This window comes from Oculina patagonica, chromosome 13, assembly GCF_052425735.1.
Source record: "Oculina patagonica isolate OP01 chromosome 13, crgOcupat, whole genome shotgun sequence".
NCBI lineage: Eukaryota > Metazoa > Cnidaria > Anthozoa > Scleractinia > Oculinidae > Oculina > Oculina patagonica.
The window spans coordinates 10547006-10568165 of NC_135770.1; the positions used below are offsets into that span (position 1 = coordinate 10547006).

General features: G+C 35.7%; 1 protein-coding gene and 1 long non-coding RNA gene across 2 annotated transcripts in view; both read left to right on the forward strand.

Moving 5' to 3' along the window:
• Positions 1-21160, forward strand: part of LOC144636738 (uncharacterized) — a 74926-nt gene that overhangs the window by 40963 nt on the left and 12803 nt on the right. The gene's annotated exons all lie outside the window — the stretch shown is intronic.
• Positions 5021-14438, forward strand: LOC144636718 (carbonic anhydrase 2-like). The gene is made up of 8 exons (XM_078495914.1): positions 5021-5149; positions 9361-9428; positions 9897-9929; positions 10520-10851; positions 11331-11423; positions 11788-11854; positions 12444-12706; positions 13242-14438. The coding sequence occupies exons 2-8, from the start codon at positions 9377-9379 to the stop codon at positions 13365-13367; spliced, it is 966 nt and encodes a 321-aa protein (XP_078352040.1). The 5' UTR covers positions 5021-5149; positions 9361-9376; the 3' UTR covers positions 13368-14438.

The following is a 21160-nucleotide window of genomic DNA, read 5'->3' on the forward strand; positions in this document are numbered from 1 at the left end:
GAAATGCAGCGTAGAACATCAATATGAAGATATAAAGTATGTCATCGCAATAATATCACTTGTTTATAGTTTCAGAACACTGGCAATATAATTTTAACAAATCTGGACCACTATTTTTAGGTTTCCATACGTCTTTAGGCTCTTGAATTTTTTAGTTAAGGCGTGACAGTGTCCCTTAATTTATGTTTAAATGGAAATGAAAAATATATGAAAGCCGTTTTTAGCTGATAGAAAGAGAGTGCCGATACATGTAATTACAGCTATTAAACATGTCATTATCTTCATTACTTTTCTATTAATACCTTGCTTCTTTTTACACGACAATGATTACTTGAGGAGAATGAAATAATATTTCTAAAACTGTTGCCGGTGTTTGTAAAATTTCTTTAAACTAAACAAGGAACACAAAAGACTAAAATTATGAAGCTGAGCGCAAGACTGTCTAATGTATCTAGTCCTCTTTGTTCCAAGCTTTCGCGAGCTGAGAAGATTGCAGAAGTCAATTTTGGTACTCCAGGGCACTTGATATGGCATCGAATAACCTAGCTCTACGACGATAAAATGAGTCACTTACGACAAAACAAAAAATATTTATTACTTACTTCGTCTGTCGTATATTTAAGACATTGTTTACTTTATCTTTTCTATATTTCTGCCACTATTTTTTTCAAAACTGATCTTCACCTGAAAGTTATGTATCTAAAGCAACACAAGATATTCTCTAATTTCTTTTCTTTTCTCAAAAGCTAAACAAGGCATTATGCATGTCATCTGTGTTGCTAAATATCCTTTAGCACTGCAATCCATATCATGTAAATAGGCAGTTTCTTCCGGTTCTCTCACCGGTACCCAGGACTAGCGACACAAACGGAAATGTTTTGAGTGTTGAATTCACACAGAATAAGCTGTGTTATTTGTTTCTCGACTCAAAACAAGTTTTTAATTGATAAAATGTATCACACTAAAACCACAGTAGCGTTATTCACTATCAAAGCCGATGTTTAGTGTTTATCAGTATTGTATTGAGTGTATTATGTCTCTCCTTAAGAGCATAACTCTGTTCCGAATATTATATGCGTCAGTTTTTGTTTATCAATACAATGTAAATATTAAATATCAGAACAAGTGATGAAAGAGCAGAGTTTACCTTTGATACTTGTGTGACAGTACTGCAGCTGTATTAGAATGACTTTAAGGTGTAGCTTTAGCCAACAAAATTGCTAAGTAACAGTCTTTTAAGACCAAAGCTCCAAACTAGCAAAAAATGGATGTTAACCTAACATTGTTCTAAAAGCAGATACTTTATCAAGGGTTTTATGTCATTGCAGATACTTTATCAAGGGTTTTATGTCATTGAGCTATATCACAGCTTTTGTGGCCGAGAAATGTAGCTCACGGAACATGCCTTAAATCAAATGTACATTATGAATTCGGCTAGATAAATGATAAAGCAAAACTTTTACATGTTTTATAATGAGTTGCTCATAGAATATTTTGTTTACGTTTCAACACCATTTAAACCTTGTTTATATTCGTTTTAATCATTATATTTGACAACAGACTAAAATACTGGTAGAATATTTATAGATATAAAGTGCACTTACATTTGTTGTGTACGTTTGATATTTTGAATGCTTGTACATTGCGCTCACGTGCATGCATTCACGTGCATCAGACACGTGGACGAAAGACAGCTTTTTTTGTAAAACAAGAATGGAGTGCGCTATTACGTTTAAACATTGCTTCTTTTTAGGCGACAATAATTACGTGAAGAGAATGAAAATAATATTTCTCAAAACCATTGCTGGTGTTTTGTAAAATTTCTTTAAACTGTTTTTGTTGCTTTTAATGCGGTGCTGTCATTTATAAACTTTCAGTAGCAGTTCGTTCATTCTTTATGTTCCTCGAATTCAAGCTGAGACACCAGGGAACATTTAAACAGTAAAAGAAAAATGAAAAAAATATATTTGATCTTCACATTACAATACAGAATAATCTTTCAACGATATTCCATGAATAGAATATACCTTAAGGTTACTATTTTTAGCGGCTACTAATTTTAGCGATTTTCTCAGAGCAAGATTTAGCGACTATTAAATTTAGCGGTTTTCCGAAAAATTTAAAAAGTTAGTGATATCGTATAAACCAGTTTTTAATGAACATATATGACAAAGATGGAAGTAACTCAATTGAAATTAAACGAACATTTGCGTTGGCAGAAAGAACAAAGTTTCTAGCATCTATTTTAAAAAGAGTTTCAAGTCGACATATGCTTAATTTTGTTTCCCCTTCGGGTGGGAGTAGGGGCACGCAAATTCAACGAATAATAAATTTGGGAATGACAGAGACAAATTTTAGGGAGCACTAAATTTAGCGATTTTTGCCCAACTCGCTTAAATCGCTAAAATTAGTAGCCGCTAACGATAGTTACCTTAAGGTAACTTAAATATAATCAAAAAAATACGACACCTGATTGGACGAGAGCGCACTCCATTCTTGTTTTGCAAAATAAGCTGTCTCTCGTCCACGTGCCGGATGCACGTGAATGCATGCACGTGAGCGCTACATACAAGCATTCAAAATATCAAACGTACACAACAAATGTAAGTGCACTTTATATTTATAAATATTCTACCAGTATTTTAGTCTGTTGGCAAATATAATGATTGAAACGAATATAAAAAGAAAAAAGAAAAAGGTCAGCTTCGAGCCAAAGTGGCGCATACTGCCGGAGCTTACCCCGGTTTCCGAATATAAACAAGGTTTAAATGGTGTTGAAACGTAATGAAACTATTCTATGACGAACTTATTATAAAACATCTAAAAGTTATGCTTTATCATTTATCTAGCTGAATTCATAATGTACATTTGATTTAAGGCATGTTCTGGGAGCTATATTTCTCGGCCACAAAAGCTTTGATATAGTTTGTTAATGACATAAAACTCTTGATAAAATATATGCTTTCAGAACAATTTTAGGTAAATATCCATTTTTTGCTCGTTTGGAGCTTTGGTCTTAAAAGACTGTTACATAGCAATTTTGTTGGCTAAAACTACACCTTAAAGTCATTCTAATACAGCCGTAGTACTGTCACACAAGTATCCAAGGTAACCTCTGCTCTTTCATCACTTGTTCTGATATTTAATATTTACATTGTATTGATAAAAAAAACTGACGCATATAATATTTGGAACAGAGATATGCTAATAAAAAAATAAAACTAATAAACACTAGACAACGGCTTTGATAGTGAATAACACTTGTGGTTTTAGTCTGACACATTTAATCCATTCAAAACTAGTTTTGAGTCGAGGAACAATTGATAACACAGTTATTTTGTATGGAGAACACTTAAAACATTTTCCGTTTGTGTCGCTAGTCCTGGTTACCGGTAAGAGAGCAGGAAGAAACTGCTCATTTACATGATATGGATTGCAGTGCTAAAAGATATTTAGCAACACAGATGACAGGCTTAATGCCTCGTTTGAGTAAACAAAAGAAATTGGAGAATCTATTGGCAACACCTTTGTCTTGTTTTAGATACATAGCATTCAGGTGAAGTTCAGTTTTGACAAGGAATATAGAAAATATATAGTAAACACTGCCTTAAATACACGACAGAAGAAGTGATAAAGAGGTATTTTTCGTTTTTTTTTATTTTTTTTTCACGAGACTAATTTCATCGTCGTAGAGTTTGGTTTTTCGATTTCTTTTTAAGTGCCCTGGAGAACCGAAATTGAAAACTGAAATATTCTCAGCTCACAAAAGCGTCGGAGATAGTGGACCAGATAGAGAGCCTTGCGCTCAGCTTCACAATTTTTTTTGTTTCCTTTGTTCAGTTGAAAGAAATTTTACAAAACACCGGCAAAGGTTTTGTGAAATATACTGATTCCATTCCTTTCAAGTAATCATAGTCGTGTAAAAAGAAACAAGGTATAAACAGAAAAGGAATAAAGATAACGACATGTTTAAGAACCGCAATAACAGGAATCACGTTGAACGATAAATAAATATATCTTGTGTTAACGAGTTCTTTAAAACGAACACAAGTGTTATATGAAACAGCCTCACGTTCTTCACTAAGTGAAAAGAAAGGAATATGACTTTTCTTATAGCACCGATACACGATTACGCCTTTTACATTCTTTCATGCGTTTTTGATGATTTTGCATTAGGTAAGCTATTAGGGCAACAAAATTGCCAAGTAACAGTCTTTTAAGACCAAAGCTCAAAACAAAAAAATAATGGATATTCACCTAACATTGTTCTAATAGCAGATATTTTATCAAGGGTTTTATGTCATTGAGCTATATCACAAATTTTGTGGCCGAGAAATTTAGCTCACGGAACATGCCTTATATCAAATGTACATCAGTTATAAATTCAGCTGGATAAATGATAAAGCATAACTTTTACTTGTTTAAAAATGAGTTGCTCAGAGAATGGTTTGTTTACGTTTCAACACCATTTAAACCTTGTTTATATTCGTTTTAATCATTATATTTGACAACAGGCTAAAATACTGGTAGAATAATTATAAATATAAAGTGCACTTACGTTTGATATTTTGAATGCTTGTACAGTTGCCCTCACGTGCATGCATTCACGTGCATCCGGCACGTGCACGAGAGACAGCTTATTTTGCAAAACAAAAATGGAGTGCGCTCTCGTCCAATCAGGATGTCGTATTTTTGTGATTATATTTAAGTTATATTCTATTCATGGAATATCTTTGAAAGATTATTCTGTATTGGAATGCAAAGATCAAATATTTTTTTGATTTTCTTTTACTTTTTAAATGATCCCTCGCGTCTCAGCTTGAGTTCGAGGAACATAACAAACATTTATGATATTGCAAACATCACGTCCATTATAAAACCGATAATCCCTTCACCCAATGATATATATTTATTTTGTGTCTGTCGTTACTGACTCTAGAGACATGCAGTAAGGACCATTACGTAATCATCTAAGCAGAAGCCACTCACGCAATATCATTGACAACAATTAATGACGACTTTTCAAGTGATACTGATCAACTCAATTTCCTTAAATTTCACTGCTTGGAAAAATAGAAATCACTTTCATAGAAACTAGCCAAGGAAAACAGATCCGACATTGGAAAGAAGTCTGTCACGATAAATTCAAGTAAGTAATTTTACTGAACGTCATTTAATCTTATAAGTAAAGGCCAGCGCAAGATGGAGTATCGCCTACGATTGAAATGATAACATTTTAATTGTCAGAAGCCACGTTATATCTATTCGCCAGAAGCGTTTTCAGTTTTTTTACTAAATCAAATAAAAACCAATTGAGAAAAAGCACACTTAAAACAGTTGACAAAAACAATTACAAACCCTCTTAAAATAACATTAAGACCGAATGAAATCCTGCAATCTCTTTTTTTAACCAAGTATTATTATGTAAAAAAGTGAAATTTTGTAGTTTGTGAAAACTTGACAGCTTTTTGACCGTTCGCCTGAACCACGACCAGAACACAATTATCAAAAAGTTTTGTTAAAACAAGTGAAAATCATAAAAATCAGGGACAAAATATAAAACCTTGGCGTGAACGAAAGGTTGCTACCATATTATGCAGCTAGTTTTTATCTCTGATTAATTTGAAACAAAATAAATGAATGTAAATGGTATAAAGTTTCTTGTTACATTTAAACAGCGTTGGAAAGTGATAAAATACTTAAAATGAATAATACAGCACCGAGATTGCATAATATCCTTTCAAATCACAAATGTGTTATTCTCGAAATTTCCTTTTAAATTCGTCGGCCTAATGTTGGCGCTTAAGAATTTTTAATACTAACTTTTTTAGTATAGGTTTCATAAGGTTGATTTTTCTTCGCATTGCGAGGCATTTTCTAATCTTAAGCAGCGCACGTTTCTTCTTTGACATACCACACAGGGGCGTAGCCAGCTTTTTGAAAAGTTGTAGGCCTGGTCAATCGTAAGTGTTGCTCTTCGAGGTGTTAGGGGCGGAGGAGGTCCGCCAAGAAAGGTTTGGTTGGATTAAGACTCTCGAAAATGCCTTTTTCTTCATTTTGTTCTTATCTTATGTGTATTTTACAGCACCTTAATTATAACAGGAAGTAACTGCGCCACTTTTCACTCAATTCAACATAAACCGTATACTCGTCCTCTCTGGCGGATGCAATTGTGCGTTTGTCTGTCACCTGACTAGTCTAGAAAGCTCCCGAGTTTGCATTTCAGTGCTAGATGTGCCTTGATCTCATCGCGAAAGGGTAGTTGAATATATATTCAGTAGAACCCCAGTAACTCGAACTAAGGGAAACCAAAAGCAGTTCTGTACAGCCTTGGGATCGGGGATCACAGCCTTGGGATCGGGATCACAGCCTCGGGATCGGGATCATGGACCCGGGATCCCGGGTCACAAGTCATGGGATCCGGATCGGCCAATCAGATCGGATCAGAATGGAATCAGGGATCAAATGGTGCCACATTTTAGGGATCAGGAATCAAAATTTAGAGCTAAAATTTGGGATCAGCGATAAAAAAATATACCTGGTTACGACCCTGCCAAATTGGATCGCAAATGATCCCGGGACAGCAAATGATCCCAAAATTGAACCGCAAATGATCCTCGGACCGGAAACAGTCGCCTAACCGTAAAAGTTGGATATGCGTGGACTAAAGAATTTGGACAGGGGATTTAAATTTATTTAATCCATTTCTTTATTAATAATACAACAATAAGAAAAACAATTAACGCGAGAGAATGTGCCGTATTTGAACGATTTACTAAAGTAAATTCAAAACCACAACTGTATCAATATAGCTGATAAATATGCTCCGATTAGTAACCTAAAACGTGACATAAAGTTTAACAATCCAACCAACAGAAATATGAACTCTCTCCAATCAAGGGATGATTTATTTGCGGCGAAATGCTTTAAGCTGACAGCCATTCACACGCAGTCACGCAGCGTTCATAGCGACATTATAAATGTCTAGACGTAAAGTCTGGAAGAAAGTTGAGTTTTGTTGCTGATTTCTATCATATCAATCTCCAACTCTTGTTATCGAGCCACTCTCTTTCGAAATCTGTGGTTATTTTTTTCTTTAAATGTCTTCATCAAGTCACTGAAATAAATTCTGACACAGGCAACTAAAAATTCTCTCAAAAACTGACTTCATTTTCGCGTAGCTTTCAGTACAGATTAATTGACAGTAAGAAATTTGCACGTGCAAAAGTTGACAGCTCTATGCGTGCGGTATGCAAATAAATTTACCCAGCTCAGAGACGCTGTAACCGTTTACTGTATTTCATTTTATATTTGCAAGAACGAATTGTGAAGGAAAATGTGTTTTCAAATAACGGTTTCAAAATCTGTCATAAACTCCAAAATTCGCATGTAGAAATTTTGCGCGGAAAAGGAGGAAAAGGAGGCTCGGGTCTACCGAGGCAGCATTGCCAGGAAGTGACTAATAAGACAGCAGAGGCGTCTTCGAAGATTCATGTTTATTTTTTAGGTGCGTTTTCTAAATGAAAAACTTAGATAGCCACATGTTAATTTTGTTATTTCGCGGGTTATTTTCACCGTTTTTAATCGTTGCGTTTTATTATGCCTGAGGCACTTGGTCTTTTATAAAAATACATCCATAGACGATTCATAAAGTCCACGCCATTCCAAGTATTCTGTTGTATCATTTACACAAATCATTTCCGGTACTGGGATCATTTGCGGTCCAATTTGGGATCATTTGCGGTCCCGGGATCATTTGCGGGTCGGGATCATTTGCGGGCCTGTACAGTTCTAGTTAGCAGGGTTTCAAGTTATCGGGGTTGATTGAATATTTAACTTGCCAAGTTAATAATTGATAGTTTACTGATTTTTCAGCACTTCAGTATAAAACAGTACAGTGCATATTGAACTAATCTCGTCATAAACTCTAACACAACTATACATGCTTATGATAAGAGTGGGAAATGGCAGTCAAATACGCGATCTGTTCATTGCTCTAATCAATGGGCACCATGGCAAGTTCCAAGAACTGGAATTCGAGTTATCGGGGTAAATTTGACCCAAATATCTATCAAGGGAAACGAAATTTGGTTCGAGTTAGCGGGGTTTTCGAGTTATCCGAGTTCGAGTTAACCGAGTAAAAACGACTGAAAAGTGAGATCAAATCCAAGGTTAATGGAAGCAAGTTCGGGTTAGCGGTGTGTTCGAGTTATCCAAGTTCGAGTTACCGGGCTTCAACTGTAATGCTATGGTACGTTACAAATTGTTTTCTATTTCATCTTGAAAGCGTTTCAGCCTGAATTTTACTAATTGTACCTTTTCAAAATACGAGCGGGTCGAAAAATTTGTAGGCCCGGGCCTACGGGCCTATTGGCTGGCTACGCCCCTGCCACATGCGATTCAAATGTTGTCTTTTTTCATTTTTTTAAGTGCAGATTTCAAGTATATGGTGAAATTGCTGTAAATACGCAAAGAAACAAAATTGGTTTATTGTCTAGATTTATAGTTTTGTCTTACGTAATGCCTGCATAAGAGAGTGAGAGGTTACACGTGAGTAGAGGCAGATGTCTAAGCTGACAATACACGAGCACGTATTAAAAATAATCACAGCGTTTATTAATAACAATCCGTTTAGAATTTAGCACCCTGTGAGTTATTTTTGAAAGCACGCATGCCGGCTTCTAGTCGATTATAATAAAAGTTATAGATTTTTATACAAACCTAGAGCAATTTTTCTTCAAGATATCACATACGATTCAATCGGTGTTTTATTTTTACGTTTTTTAAGTGCAAATTTTAAGTATAAAATGAAATTGCTGTAAATACACAAAGAAACAAAATTGGTTTATTTTCTAAGGTTTAATTGTGTCTTACGTAATGCCTACATAGGGGAGTGCGAGGTTACACGTGAGTAGTAGCAGATGACTATGCATACACGTGCACGTGTTACAAATAATCACAGCGTTTATTAATAACATTCCGTTTAGAAATTTAATAAGCACCCTGTGTGTTATTTTTAAAAGCACCTATGCCGGCTTCTAGTCGCTTTTAATAAAGCTTTATTTATAGATTTCTATACAAACCTAGAGCAATGGAAAGAAACTACTCATTAAATTCACACCCTCGTAGTAAGTGAGGAAAGTCGAATACTTTTTATAGAGTTTTTTTTCGTTCAAACCTGTTACCATGCATGCAATTAAATGTTCCTTAGAAATTCTAACTTTGACCCTCGAAATGCATATATATTTAATTTCAAAATTGATGTTTTTTGATATTGTAGTTTCAATTAACTGAAACCCTTTGAATCTTTTTTCTTGCTTTACAAATACTAGTGTTTAACTATTTTTGTAATATTTTCAGACATTTTTCCGCCGCGATGTATTTTCTGTGGCTACTTTCTATGATTGGCGCGGTCGCGTGCCAGCAGGGTGAGTGTCAATCATACTTTAAGAGGACGTCTAGCTTTGACAGGCATTGAAAATTTTCCGAGAGTTTTGCTAGATAATAAATGAATGTAAACCTACATAAACGTATCAGCTGCACGTATCGGGTCTTTCCCAAAAGACGGCCTATTGAGAAATTAAAGCTGTCATTTCCGAGAAAAGAATCAAAATATTGATATTTTAGTATAGTGCTTTAATTATATTCTTCCTTTGTTAGTGTAATAGGAAATTCGTAGTATTAGCTATTAATACTGCAGATTACACGAAAAAAAAGTATTATGATATTCAAACCCAGTGATATTTTGAAGAAAAAGAGCCTTTATACTTATTGGTATTAACTTCCAGTAATTTAATATATTGCATTTAACCATCGAATTGATATAGAAGCAATAATATAGAAATAATATATTTTGCTAGGTCAGCTGTTCATCGAACTTTTCTTTCTTTCTATAGATTTTGGGTACGCAGGGCTCACGGATGGACAAGGTATGCATGTATTGTGTTACTTTGGGTCTGATTATATGGCGAATTTCAGCCCGGGCCGAAATCTCAGCCCGGTTTGCCGGGCTGAGATTTCAGCCCGGCTTCCAAAACGAATCTTCTTAAAAAACACGTCTGCTAATACATGAAGAAAGTTTCATCCCGGGTTGAAATTTCCAGCATGGTTTTTTTTTTAAACCGGCCTTGAAATCTCAGCCAGGGCAAACGGGCTGAAAAACTGAATGTAATCGCGTTTTCAATTTCTGCCCGACATGAAAGTGATCATGAGCTTGCGGATGCGTAGTGGTGGTTTTCAACGAAAGAAAATCGCGGCCACGATAATTATTCAATTTTAAAAGTTTTCAGACCGGGCTGAAATTCTCCATGTAATAGCAACAAAATTCCAGCCCGGCTAACCGGGCTTAAATTCGCCATATAATCGGGCCCTTAGAAGTATAACAAGGTTTAAATCATATCTCTGTTAAAACAAGACATTTTCATTTCATATGTAAATTATAAAATGCAAAATTGTCATGGTAACACAAGTATACAGCACTGAAGCTTGTGTAAATGACAATAATTTTTTACTTTTTTAGCTCCCGGTCCTGCAAACTGGTCCTCAATTTATCCACTGTGTGCTGGAAAACTTCAGTCTCCAATTAACATTGTAACGAGGAAGGTGAAGAAAAAGAGCTATTCACCTTTGAAGATAAATTTCGACAACCCGTATGGACTGGTAGCTGGCCAGCTTGTGAATTCTATCCATGCTCCTACTTTCAACGTTGACAGCTCAAAAGGAACCGCTACACTCAGTGGGGGTCCCCTGGAGTGCGACGAATACAAACTGCAACAATTCCATTTCCACTTTGGCTGTGAAAACAGTCGAGGGTCAGAACACACCATAAACGACGAGCATTATGCAGCTCAAGTAAGAATTAAACTGTTATAACATTATTCTCTGTTTTTTCCTTCAAACATAAATAATCGAAAAAATGAATTTAGGTTGGCAAAGATTATAATTCAAGAAACTGATAGCGGCTGTGGAATTGATTTTGCCAATCGTGATTGAACGTTATATTGACTTTTGGAAGCGTCGTGTTAAGGGACATTCGTATATATAGCTGTTGTTAAGATTAGCAACATAACCATTCAAACACCTGTAAACATAGTTATTTTAGAACCATGGATTATAGCAAGTGTGCTTCCCTGTTTCAATCATCGCCGTAATTATTTGACATTCTTTTACTTCAACTAGTATTTTCGCTAAAAAAGAATTTCTTATGATTCGTATATAGCTTGTACACAAACTGTTAATGAGAAATTTTCTACTTTCCAATCTTTGTTGCCTTGCATGAATTTTCCTATTACTTACTACTTACTTATTAACTCACTTTTCCTTGCCTCAAGCTCCATTTAGTGTTCTACAACAAGAAGTATAAAACCTTTAGCAACTCTGTGGACAAACCAGACGGACTGGCAGTTCTTGGGATCCTCATTTCGGTAAATATCTGTTTTATTTGCTTCGCTTTGCTATTTTATTGTGGTTATTTTAAGCGAGACGCTCTACTCAAAACAGTTGAACGCAAAATTAAAAAGCCTATTTGTCGTGTATTTCAATAAAAACTAGTCATATTATCAATGCAAATAATCTAAAGATTTGATTTCTAAAATCTTTGTATCGATTAATATATTTTCCATTTTGATTTAATTTTTCCCTTCACTCGGTTTCTCAGTCATTACCGCTTTTACTTGTTATTCCGTTACTCTTTTTAATGACACCCAAGCTTGTATTTATATCACTTAACATAATTTAGAGAAAAGTAATTAAAATTTGTGGCCATGTTTGTTTAATTTTATTCTTCAGGCCACCTGCCCAGGAAACAGGATTTTAGGAAATTTTGCAAGGAAGCTGTTAAAGGTCACTGACGAAGGTAAATAGCCATATTTTACACAGTATTTTATGTATTTTATGTCTAAACAATGTAATACTTAATTTTACGGCACATTTCTTGATAAGGCAAAGCTATAAGCTAAGGATGTTTTTTTATTTTTTATTTTTTTTTTCTTAAATCATATCGCCAATAAGTTTTTTATGTTTTTTTTTTTCTCATGATTAATGCCTACATCGCAACAAAAGTGTGAATCTAACATTCTTGATCACTTTTAACGAGTGAATATGAAAAAAAAAATATTAATGATCCTGTAACCAGGTGGTTGATGCATGAATTAAATTAAAACGTTACTCTGGTTTAAAATGTTGAAAATGTTGATAAAATTTCTTAAAAAGTCCCAGTGTTTCAGCTAAAACGTTAGCCTTCATCAAATTCCTCGTCACTTTTCCCTGATGAAGGCTAAAGTTTTAGCTGGGACATTTGGATGCACTTCTTACCAAATAACGATCGCTTCGTTTTCAACATTGTAACGTTTTCATTCTCAACCATGGCCATTTCTGCAAACAGCATTACGTCTTCCGCCGTTGCGAGAATAGCGTTATAACTGCTAAATCTTTCTTTAACTCAGGTGCCATCGCAAACGTGACTGAAGCTGACGGAATTCGCCTGAAGTACCTCATGCCCTACAACAATAAACAAGACGACGACGAAGATGATGATGATGACGAAAATGACGTCGATGATAACGATGATGATGGTAGTGGAGATGAGGACGACAAGGCGAAAAAAATAGGTTACTACACTTACCAAGGCTCCCTTACTACCCCTCCCTGCTATGAATCAGTGCGTTGGATTGTCTTCAAGGACATAATAAAGATCTCTAACAAACAGGTAAGTTACATGTATACACACACAATCAACAAAAACAATATTTGAATAATAACTTGTTGTAAACCAATTTCGTATAAAAATGAATACATGCAGTGACATGTACCAACCTCACTCAGACCCTCTAAAAATTGGAGCCACTAACAGACGCCTATCAACAGATGTCAACAACTACCGGCACCTTATTCACGACGTAAACAGAACCGACAAACGAACCGCCAACAGAACGACCTAATTTGACTAACAATAGAACAATTACTGATGACAAACTTTACAAGAGTCTTACAGCCAATAACATCACGGCTTAACTGACCAATCAACTTCAAGGGACCAGACTTATAACATCTTCGACTGACAACAACTTTTCACTTGACTCTGAAGATGACTTCCGCTCAGGTTGTCGAAACGTCCGTCACAAGTCACCACCTCTCACCCAGACAATCACAATATACAACCTACTTCTTTATAACACTGCAGATTATAGAAACGATGCGTTTAGCTCTGACGTACGTTTGTTTCGATTTTTTTGCATTTTCAGCTCGCCAAGTTCAGGAAACTCAAGTCTCAATATGGCGCCTCCCCTGGTCTTATGTGTGACAACATCAGGCCGGTACAACCGCTTCACAACCGCAAGGTGTATTCTGTTGTTTACAGGGAAGAATAGATGCAAAGAAACCAAGTGCCGAGAAAGGGCTGAGAATGTTAGTCTACTGTGCTAAAGAATGAAAAAGGCCAAAAGCAACTGATAATAGAATTGATTATTCTTTTTGCTCACTCTTTTTATTCTTACTGGCTAACAGTAAACACCTAATTTTAAGTCGACATTTCTACAGACTTTCTTCAAATCAAATAGCGTGATACTTAGAGTGCACGCTATGGGCTGCTCTACTCTCTACTGGCAACAGACAAAATGCATGTCTTCTACTTCCCAAATTGCTACTGAGGCAATTTCCACTTATATCTTCATCTAGTTGCCACCTAGCTAGCTGTTTGAGGACGTTTGACTTTCCCGCCTTCGGAGCACAAAACTTTGAATTCATAAGCCGAACGAACGGCTTTGTTAATCAACAATCGGTGCTTTTAGCGTCAGTCTGTTCAAGGCATAGAGATCCGATGCCCTAGAACTCAATCGCATTTCAGATAGAGACGAGAATTTGGAAAATGAAATCGGAACGGTTATAATAGTATGGAATGCATCAAGGCCTCTACTGCTGTGAGCTTCTAGCAGCATAGCGCTAGCACAGTTGAGTCATGTATTGAGTGGTACTTGATCAATAACAGAAACCTCTGTATCAAGCTTTGAAACAAGAATAGGAAGCACAAAAAGTGTCATTGAAAGGAAGGGTAGAGCAAGTTGAATATTAAGCATTAGAATGTACGCCGTTTAAATAAGTTAATAAATTAACTAACTAACTAAAAAAAATTATTGATAGCGTACTTAATTAGGACAAAAAACTCCTGCACATGATGAATAAGAAGCTTGTAAAAACGTAAATTTGGTAGAAGGGAACTTTTGTAAATAGTAACCTGGTTGTTAAAAACATTAAAAAATTTGTAACAGAAAAGTGTGTCTCGTGATTCCTCGAGGTACCGTCGTGAAAACATTCGTCATCATGTTGATATTGGTGAATCTTTAGGTTTAGCTAACAACTTCTGTTAGGTACACCAAAATTGCTGTCATGCCCACTGTAATTTGAGTCCTACAGAACTAAATAAAAGATATCTGTAGGATAGACTGCTTGTTGTGATGTTTGTGGCTAACCGGGCGGTCAAAGCTTTGTTTTGTCATTCGCCTCCAAGAAGACATTGGAATAATTTACACTGCACTGTATCCTTCACCCAAAGCTCAAATACAGTTGCATACAACCATTTCTTATGTTTCTCGCCAGTCCATATATTAAACCAAGTACTACGTGCAGGGCCTATGCATGTATGTCAAGCATTGTCAAAGTTATAATTATAAGTTGTACTGCGTGGCGGCAACACAATTCCGAACAATTCATTGTGTGTGCATGTAATCACCAATCCTTGCATTGCTATTCTCAAATCAAGGTAAAATTCAACAGTTCGGAGAAGAACTTGAATTGTCAAACATGTATTTTTTAGAGTTCGTTGATATACCTTCTAATTACATTAAAAGACCAACATTTCCCCATGTCCAAATTGATATATTCACATTGTTTCGTCCGCGGTCACTCCACAAAAACACCTATTTGAAGAAATGGTGGTCCTGTGAAAGGCATAATTTTGGAACCTTAAGAGCGAGAGTTAAACAATCTGTTCAGTTGTATCAAATAGTTTATTCTGCGACAGACGGGGATTATTTTTTACGTTTCCCCAGCATTCGTATGGGTCGCCTTGTTCATGGTTTCTTCTTTTCAAGAGTCAACGCTTCTTCAATCAGGTATATACTGACCGTCTGCATTGTTATGATCTCTCGGTTCTCGTGACCCAAAAAAAATCTGCATAATTTGTTATGAATAGCAGCTACGTATTTAAAGTATCGCTGAAATTAGGTCAAGTCTTTTTTTTTCAATTTTAGACGCATCCTAGCTGCATAAGTACAAAATAACGGATTTGAAAGATAGGTCTCCTCATGATATTATTGTAAGCATTCTTTTTTGTGGGGGGGGGGGGGGGGTTGGGTGTATTGGCTATTTTGTGCTATTGGTAAAATATTATAGAATTACAAAGTTCCTAATTTTCATCTCTGCCTGAAGCCGTTTCTGCTGTCAAAACTACAGTTGGCCTTTTGGAAAACCACCAAAAAGTTGTCATTGTCACTATTGGAGATTCTGCGTGTGAGCTTAACACCCAAGTAAGTGGAAGACAATATCGCTCGCAGTGATTTATAAATTGCAATCAGATAAAAAATGTCTTCACGTGCAAAAAAAAATTCCAAGTGAATTACAATGTACATCAAAAAATGAAAGCTGCAAACTACCTCAGCTAAAACCAACCTAGAAGGCCTACTAAGCAGAACAAATCCATTTGCTCATGAAAGATTGCCGTTTTTGATAAAAACTTGCGGAAATTGTTTTTTAGGTGCAGCTTACTTGTTGCAAAATCATCAAAACCGTATTAAAGTATCATATTCCTTTCTTTCCACCTAAAGAAGTGTTAGACATAAGGCTGTAGCCTGAGTAGCTGGCGGTATTGTTGTGTTCTAAAGCACAAGCAATCGGCGAAGCCGCGACAACGAGCTGCGCAGCCACCAGTGGCTTGGGGAGGAGGAGTTGAAATCAACTCCTCCTCCCCAAGCCACTCGCTGCTGTGCCGCTCGCTTGTGCGCGTTAAAACCCAACAATACCGCCAGCAACGCAGGCTAATGAGGCTGTTCCATATAACACTTGTATTCGTTTCATGAAAAACTGGTTAACATTCAATATATTTATTTATCGCTTAACAAAATAAGCAAATAGAAATTCATCAAGCAAAGGAAATGTTAAAAGGACACTGTCATGTGAATTTTTCTGCTTTTCAGTAAAAAGTACTAAAATCGGTGAAGTACTCTCTCTCGAACACTGGCAATATAATTTTAACAAATCTGGACCACTATTTATAGGTTTCCATACGTCTTTAGGCTCTTAAATTTTCTAAGTTAATCTCGTGACAGTGTCCCTTAATTTATGTTAGAAAATAGCACAAAGTAAATACGTGCGCTGATTGGTTAAAAATTGTGTTTCTATAACTCGATGGAGACACAGACAGTTGTCGTAGACACGGCAATCAATATTCACGGCGCTAAAATAAGTAATGCAAAAATAACAACTAATAATTGTGCCAAATTTTAATGTCACAGCTGACAAAAACCAGGTAAAGACTAAACAAATATTTGCACATTTTAAAACAAGCGAGTAAGATGTTTACAGAGCCCGCTACACATTCAAAAATAGTCTGTGAAAGAAATTATCGAAGCGGCTGACCTTTCAAAGAAGTATATGAATTGGCGCAACTTCACTCCATTCTAGGCTTTGCAGCACTTCAGAACTATTCACAGCTCCTCAACTGGACAGATATTCGTCCAGAATGCCGAGTCAAACTTCTTTTAACAGAAAAATAATTCACTTTCACCTCCAAGGTTCGAGTCGCTCGATCGTCGGTCGTCAAACCATTCGGTTAGTTCGATGAAGCGAAATAAAACCACAATTCTTGACTCCTTCCAGTGCTGGACTTCAGTTAAACCATCGACTTAGTTATTTCTCATAATTACGTTAACTTTGGGGCCTGTTTTCTTTGTTTGTTTGGCCAAACAACGGTGAATTTTAGCCTTGAAACAAATGTTGAACAGTTGATTTATTTCTGTTCATCGACTCCCGTACTATGATTGGTTGATTACTGTTCATGACGTAAAACCGCGAGGTGAAGAGAATCTACGTTTTGATTTTAAATAAAGCGCTAAATATTACTTTGATGTGCGTTATTTTCTTTGTGCTGTTTTCTAAAAGAAATAGAAAACATGTTTTCCGTGTTTCTATCGAGTTATAGAAACATTCGTGAAAGTTTGGGAGAACTCGAAAAAGCTGTGGAAACACTCGTCTATCGACTCGTGTTCCCACAGCATTTCTCGTTCTCCCAAACTTCCACTCGTGTTTCTATAACTCGATAGAAACACGGAACATGTTTTCTATCTCTTAATTTAAATGGAAATGAAAAATATATGAAAGCCGTTTTTAGCTGATAGAATGAGAGTGCCGATACATGTAATAATGTAATGTAATTATAGCTATTAAACATGTCATTATCTTCATTACTTTTCTATTAATACCTTGCTTCTTTTACGCGCCCATGATTACTTGAGGAGAATGAAATAATATTTCTAAAACTGTTGCCGGTGTTTGTAAAATTTCTTTAAACTAAACAAGGAAAACAAAAGACTAAAATTATGAAGCTGAGCGAAAACTGTCTAATGTATCTAGTCCTCTTTCTCCCAAGCTTTCGCGAGCTGAGAAGATTGCAGAAGTCAATTTTGGTTCTCCAGGGCACTTGATATGGCATCGAATAACCTAGCTCTACGACGATAAAATGAGTCACTTACGACAAAACAAAAAATATTTATTACTTACTTCGTCTGTCGTATATTTAACCCTATTCAGACCGGGCTTTTTTGGACCTTCCCCCCCCCCCCCCCCCCCCCCCCCTCCCTATGTAACTTCCAGAATATTTAAGCAATCACCATGAAACTTATAGGATGTATTGTATGTCCGAAACTCTTTCTTTTGGTATACGTCACGTGGGATGGTGACGTCACATCACGTGACAATTACATCATGATATCAAAACAGCCGCCATCATGGATCCGCCATCTTGGATTTCAAATTTTTTCCAAAATGCCAGAAAACCACCCAAAATCAATGCAAAGTCCTCAAAATAAATAAAAATATGCTTCAAACCCGTAGAAATGTAAAAATAATTCCTATAAGTTGATTTTCATTAACAGAAACACGCAAAGTTACAAATTTGGAAAAACATGCCTGTCAAAATGCCGCTGCCATGGTGATGTCAAGTTCGTTACACATCATCCAAACCTACCAAATTGTTGCCAGATAAGTTTTAGGAAAACTCAGAAAGTTTGACAGCGTTTGGTTAAATTTTAAAAAAGTTATAAAAGTTCAAAATCAGCGCGGGCCTCAAAAGCCCCACTGCAATCCATATCATGTAAATAAGCAGTTTCTTCTGGTTCTTACCGGTACCCAGGACTAGCGACACAAACGGAAATGTTTCGAGTGTTGAATTCACACAGAATAAGCTGTGTTATTTGTTTCTCGACTCAAAACAAGTTTTTAATTGATAAAATGTATCACACTAAAACCACGGTAGCGTTATTCACTATCAAAGCCGATGTTTAGTGTTTATCAGTATTGTATTGAGTGTATTATGTCTCTCCTTAAGAGCATAACTCTGTTCCGAATATTATATGCGTCAGTTTTTTGTTTATCAATACAATGTAAATATTAAATATCAGAACAAGTGATGAAAGAGAAGAGTTTACCTTTGATACTTGTGTGACAGTACTGCAGCTGCATTAGAATGACTTTAAGGTGTAGTTTTAGCCAACAAAATTGCTAAGTAACAGTCTTTTAAGACCAAAGCTCCAAACTAGCAAAAAATGGATGTTAACCTAACATTGTTCTAAAAGCAGATACTTTATCAAGGGTTTTATGTCATTGCAGATACTTTATCAAGGGTTTTATGTCATTGAGCTATATCACAGCTTTTGTGGCCGAGAAATGTAGCTCACGGAACATGCCTTAAATCAAATGTACATTATGAATTCGGCTAGATAAATGATAAAGCATAACTTTTACATGTTTTATAATGAGTTGCTCATAGAATAGCTTGTTTTAGCTTGGTTTTAAACCTTGTTAATATTCGTTTTAATCATTATATTTGACAACAGACTAAAATACTGGTAGAATATTTATAGATATAAAGTGCACTTACGTTTGATATTTTGAATGCTTGTACATTGCGCTCACGTGCATGCATTCACGTGCATCAGACACGTAGACGAAAGACAGCTTCTTTTGTAAAACAAGAATGGAGTGCGCTATTACGTTTAAACATTGCTTCTTTTTAGGCGACAATAATTACGTGAAGAAAATGAAAATAATATTTCTCAAAACCATTGCTGGTGTTTTGTAAAATTTCCTTAAACTGAAAAGAGGAAGCAAAAGACTTAAATTGTGAAGCTGTGCGAAATACTGTCTATCTGGTCCTCTTTCTCACATGAATTAAGGAATGACTCTTGTATTTATGTGATGTTTTAGTCATTTCTGCTACATGCGGTCTTTTTCTTAAACACTTGGCTCTAATAGTTTTAGATGGGATATCAAATCTGATGATTGGCTCAGCTTTAGTGGTCACGTGACGACCACGCCCTAAATGTATGTATCGTGACCAGTTAAGTTACGAGATGTACGCAGAATCATCGGTTTTTCTCTCAAAACCTTTACTTCCCCCACGTCGTTTAAACGGGGATTCTGAAAAACGTTTAATGTTTCTTCGTTATTTCTTATTTTTACCTAGTCCCAGTCCCTCCCCAAAGGAAAGACGTTGTAATTAAGACAAAAGAAATAAATTTGTAAATCCCCGTTTAGATCACTAAACTTGGTGTAACAGCAATCGTAGAAATCAAAATAGTCAATCATTATATCTGCAAGTTCTCGTAAATTTGATTTTAATTTATATCAACAATTGGGTGTGGTAGTCACGTGACCAAGCAGCAGAGTTCAAATCCGAAAAATAATTTAAAAAATACTCATCCTATGCATTTTTAAGCGGTAGCTCCAATATATTTTAATTAGACCACCCCCTCCAAAAATAGTGGGACTCTTTCCTTATTCAGTTGAGTTCTCCCCCGCTTTCGTGAGCTGAGAAGATTACAGAAGTCAATTTTGGTTCTCCAGGGCACTTTATATGACATCGAATAACCTTGCTCTACGACAATAAAATTAGTCCCTTAACAAAAACTAAGAAAAAAACAAAATACCTATTTATTACTTCTTCCGTCGTGTATTTAAGACATCGTTTACCATATCTTTTCTATATTTCTGCCACTATTTTTTTGGCAAAACTGATCTTTACCTGAAAGCCTGCATCTAAAACCATGCAAGAGTGTTGCCTATAGATTCTCTTATTTCTTTTGTTTTCTCAAAAGTCAAACAAGGCATTGCCCTTGTCATTTGAGTTGCTAAATATCTTTTAGCACTGCAATCCATATCATGTAAATAAGCTGTTTCTTCCGCCTCTCTCAACGGTACCCAGGATTAGCGACACAAACGGAAAATGTTTTGAGTATCCAGTCCAAACAGAAAAAGCTGTGTTATTTGTTCCTCGACTCAAAACAAGTTTTGAATTGATTAAATGTGTTACACTAAAACCTCAGGAGTGTTATTCACTATCAAAGCAGTTGTCTAGTGTTTATCAGCTTTATATTGAATTCTGTTCCGAATATTATATGCGTCAGTTTTTGTTTACCAATACAAGGTAAATATTAAATATCAGCACAAGTGATGAAAGAGCAGAGTTTACCTTTGATACTTGTTTGACAGTACTGCAGCTGTATTAGAACGACTTTAAGGTGTAGTTTTAGCCAACAAAATTGCCAAGTAACAGTCTTTTAAGACCAAAGCTCAAAACAAGAAAATAATGGATATTCACCTAACATTGTTCTAATAGCAGATATTTTATCAAGGGTTTTATGTCATTGAACTATATCACAAATTTTGTGGCCGAGAAATTTAGCTCACGGAACATGCCTTATATCAAATGTACATTATAAATTCAGCTAGATAAATGATAAAGCATAACTTTTACTTGTTTTAAAACGAGTTGCTAGCTCAGAGAATGGTTTATTTACGTTTCAACACCATTTAAACCTTGTTTATATTCGTTTTAATCATTATATTTGACAACAGACAAAAATACTGGTGGAATATTTATAAATACAAAATG

Bases quoted from the DNA above. Each gene is read 5' to 3' on its own strand.
- LOC144636718 (XM_078495914.1), top strand. From the start codon at position 9,377: ATGTATTTTCTGTGGCTACTTTCTATGATTGGCGCGGTCGCGTGCCAG. The intron at 10,852-11,330 runs GTAAGAATTAAA...CCTTGCCTCAAG, and splicing joins ACGAGCATTATGCAGCTCAA to CTCCATTTAGTGTTCTACAA. The intron at 11,424-11,787 runs GTAAATATCTGT...TTTATTCTTCAG, and splicing joins TTCTTGGGATCCTCATTTCG to GCCACCTGCCCAGGAAACAG.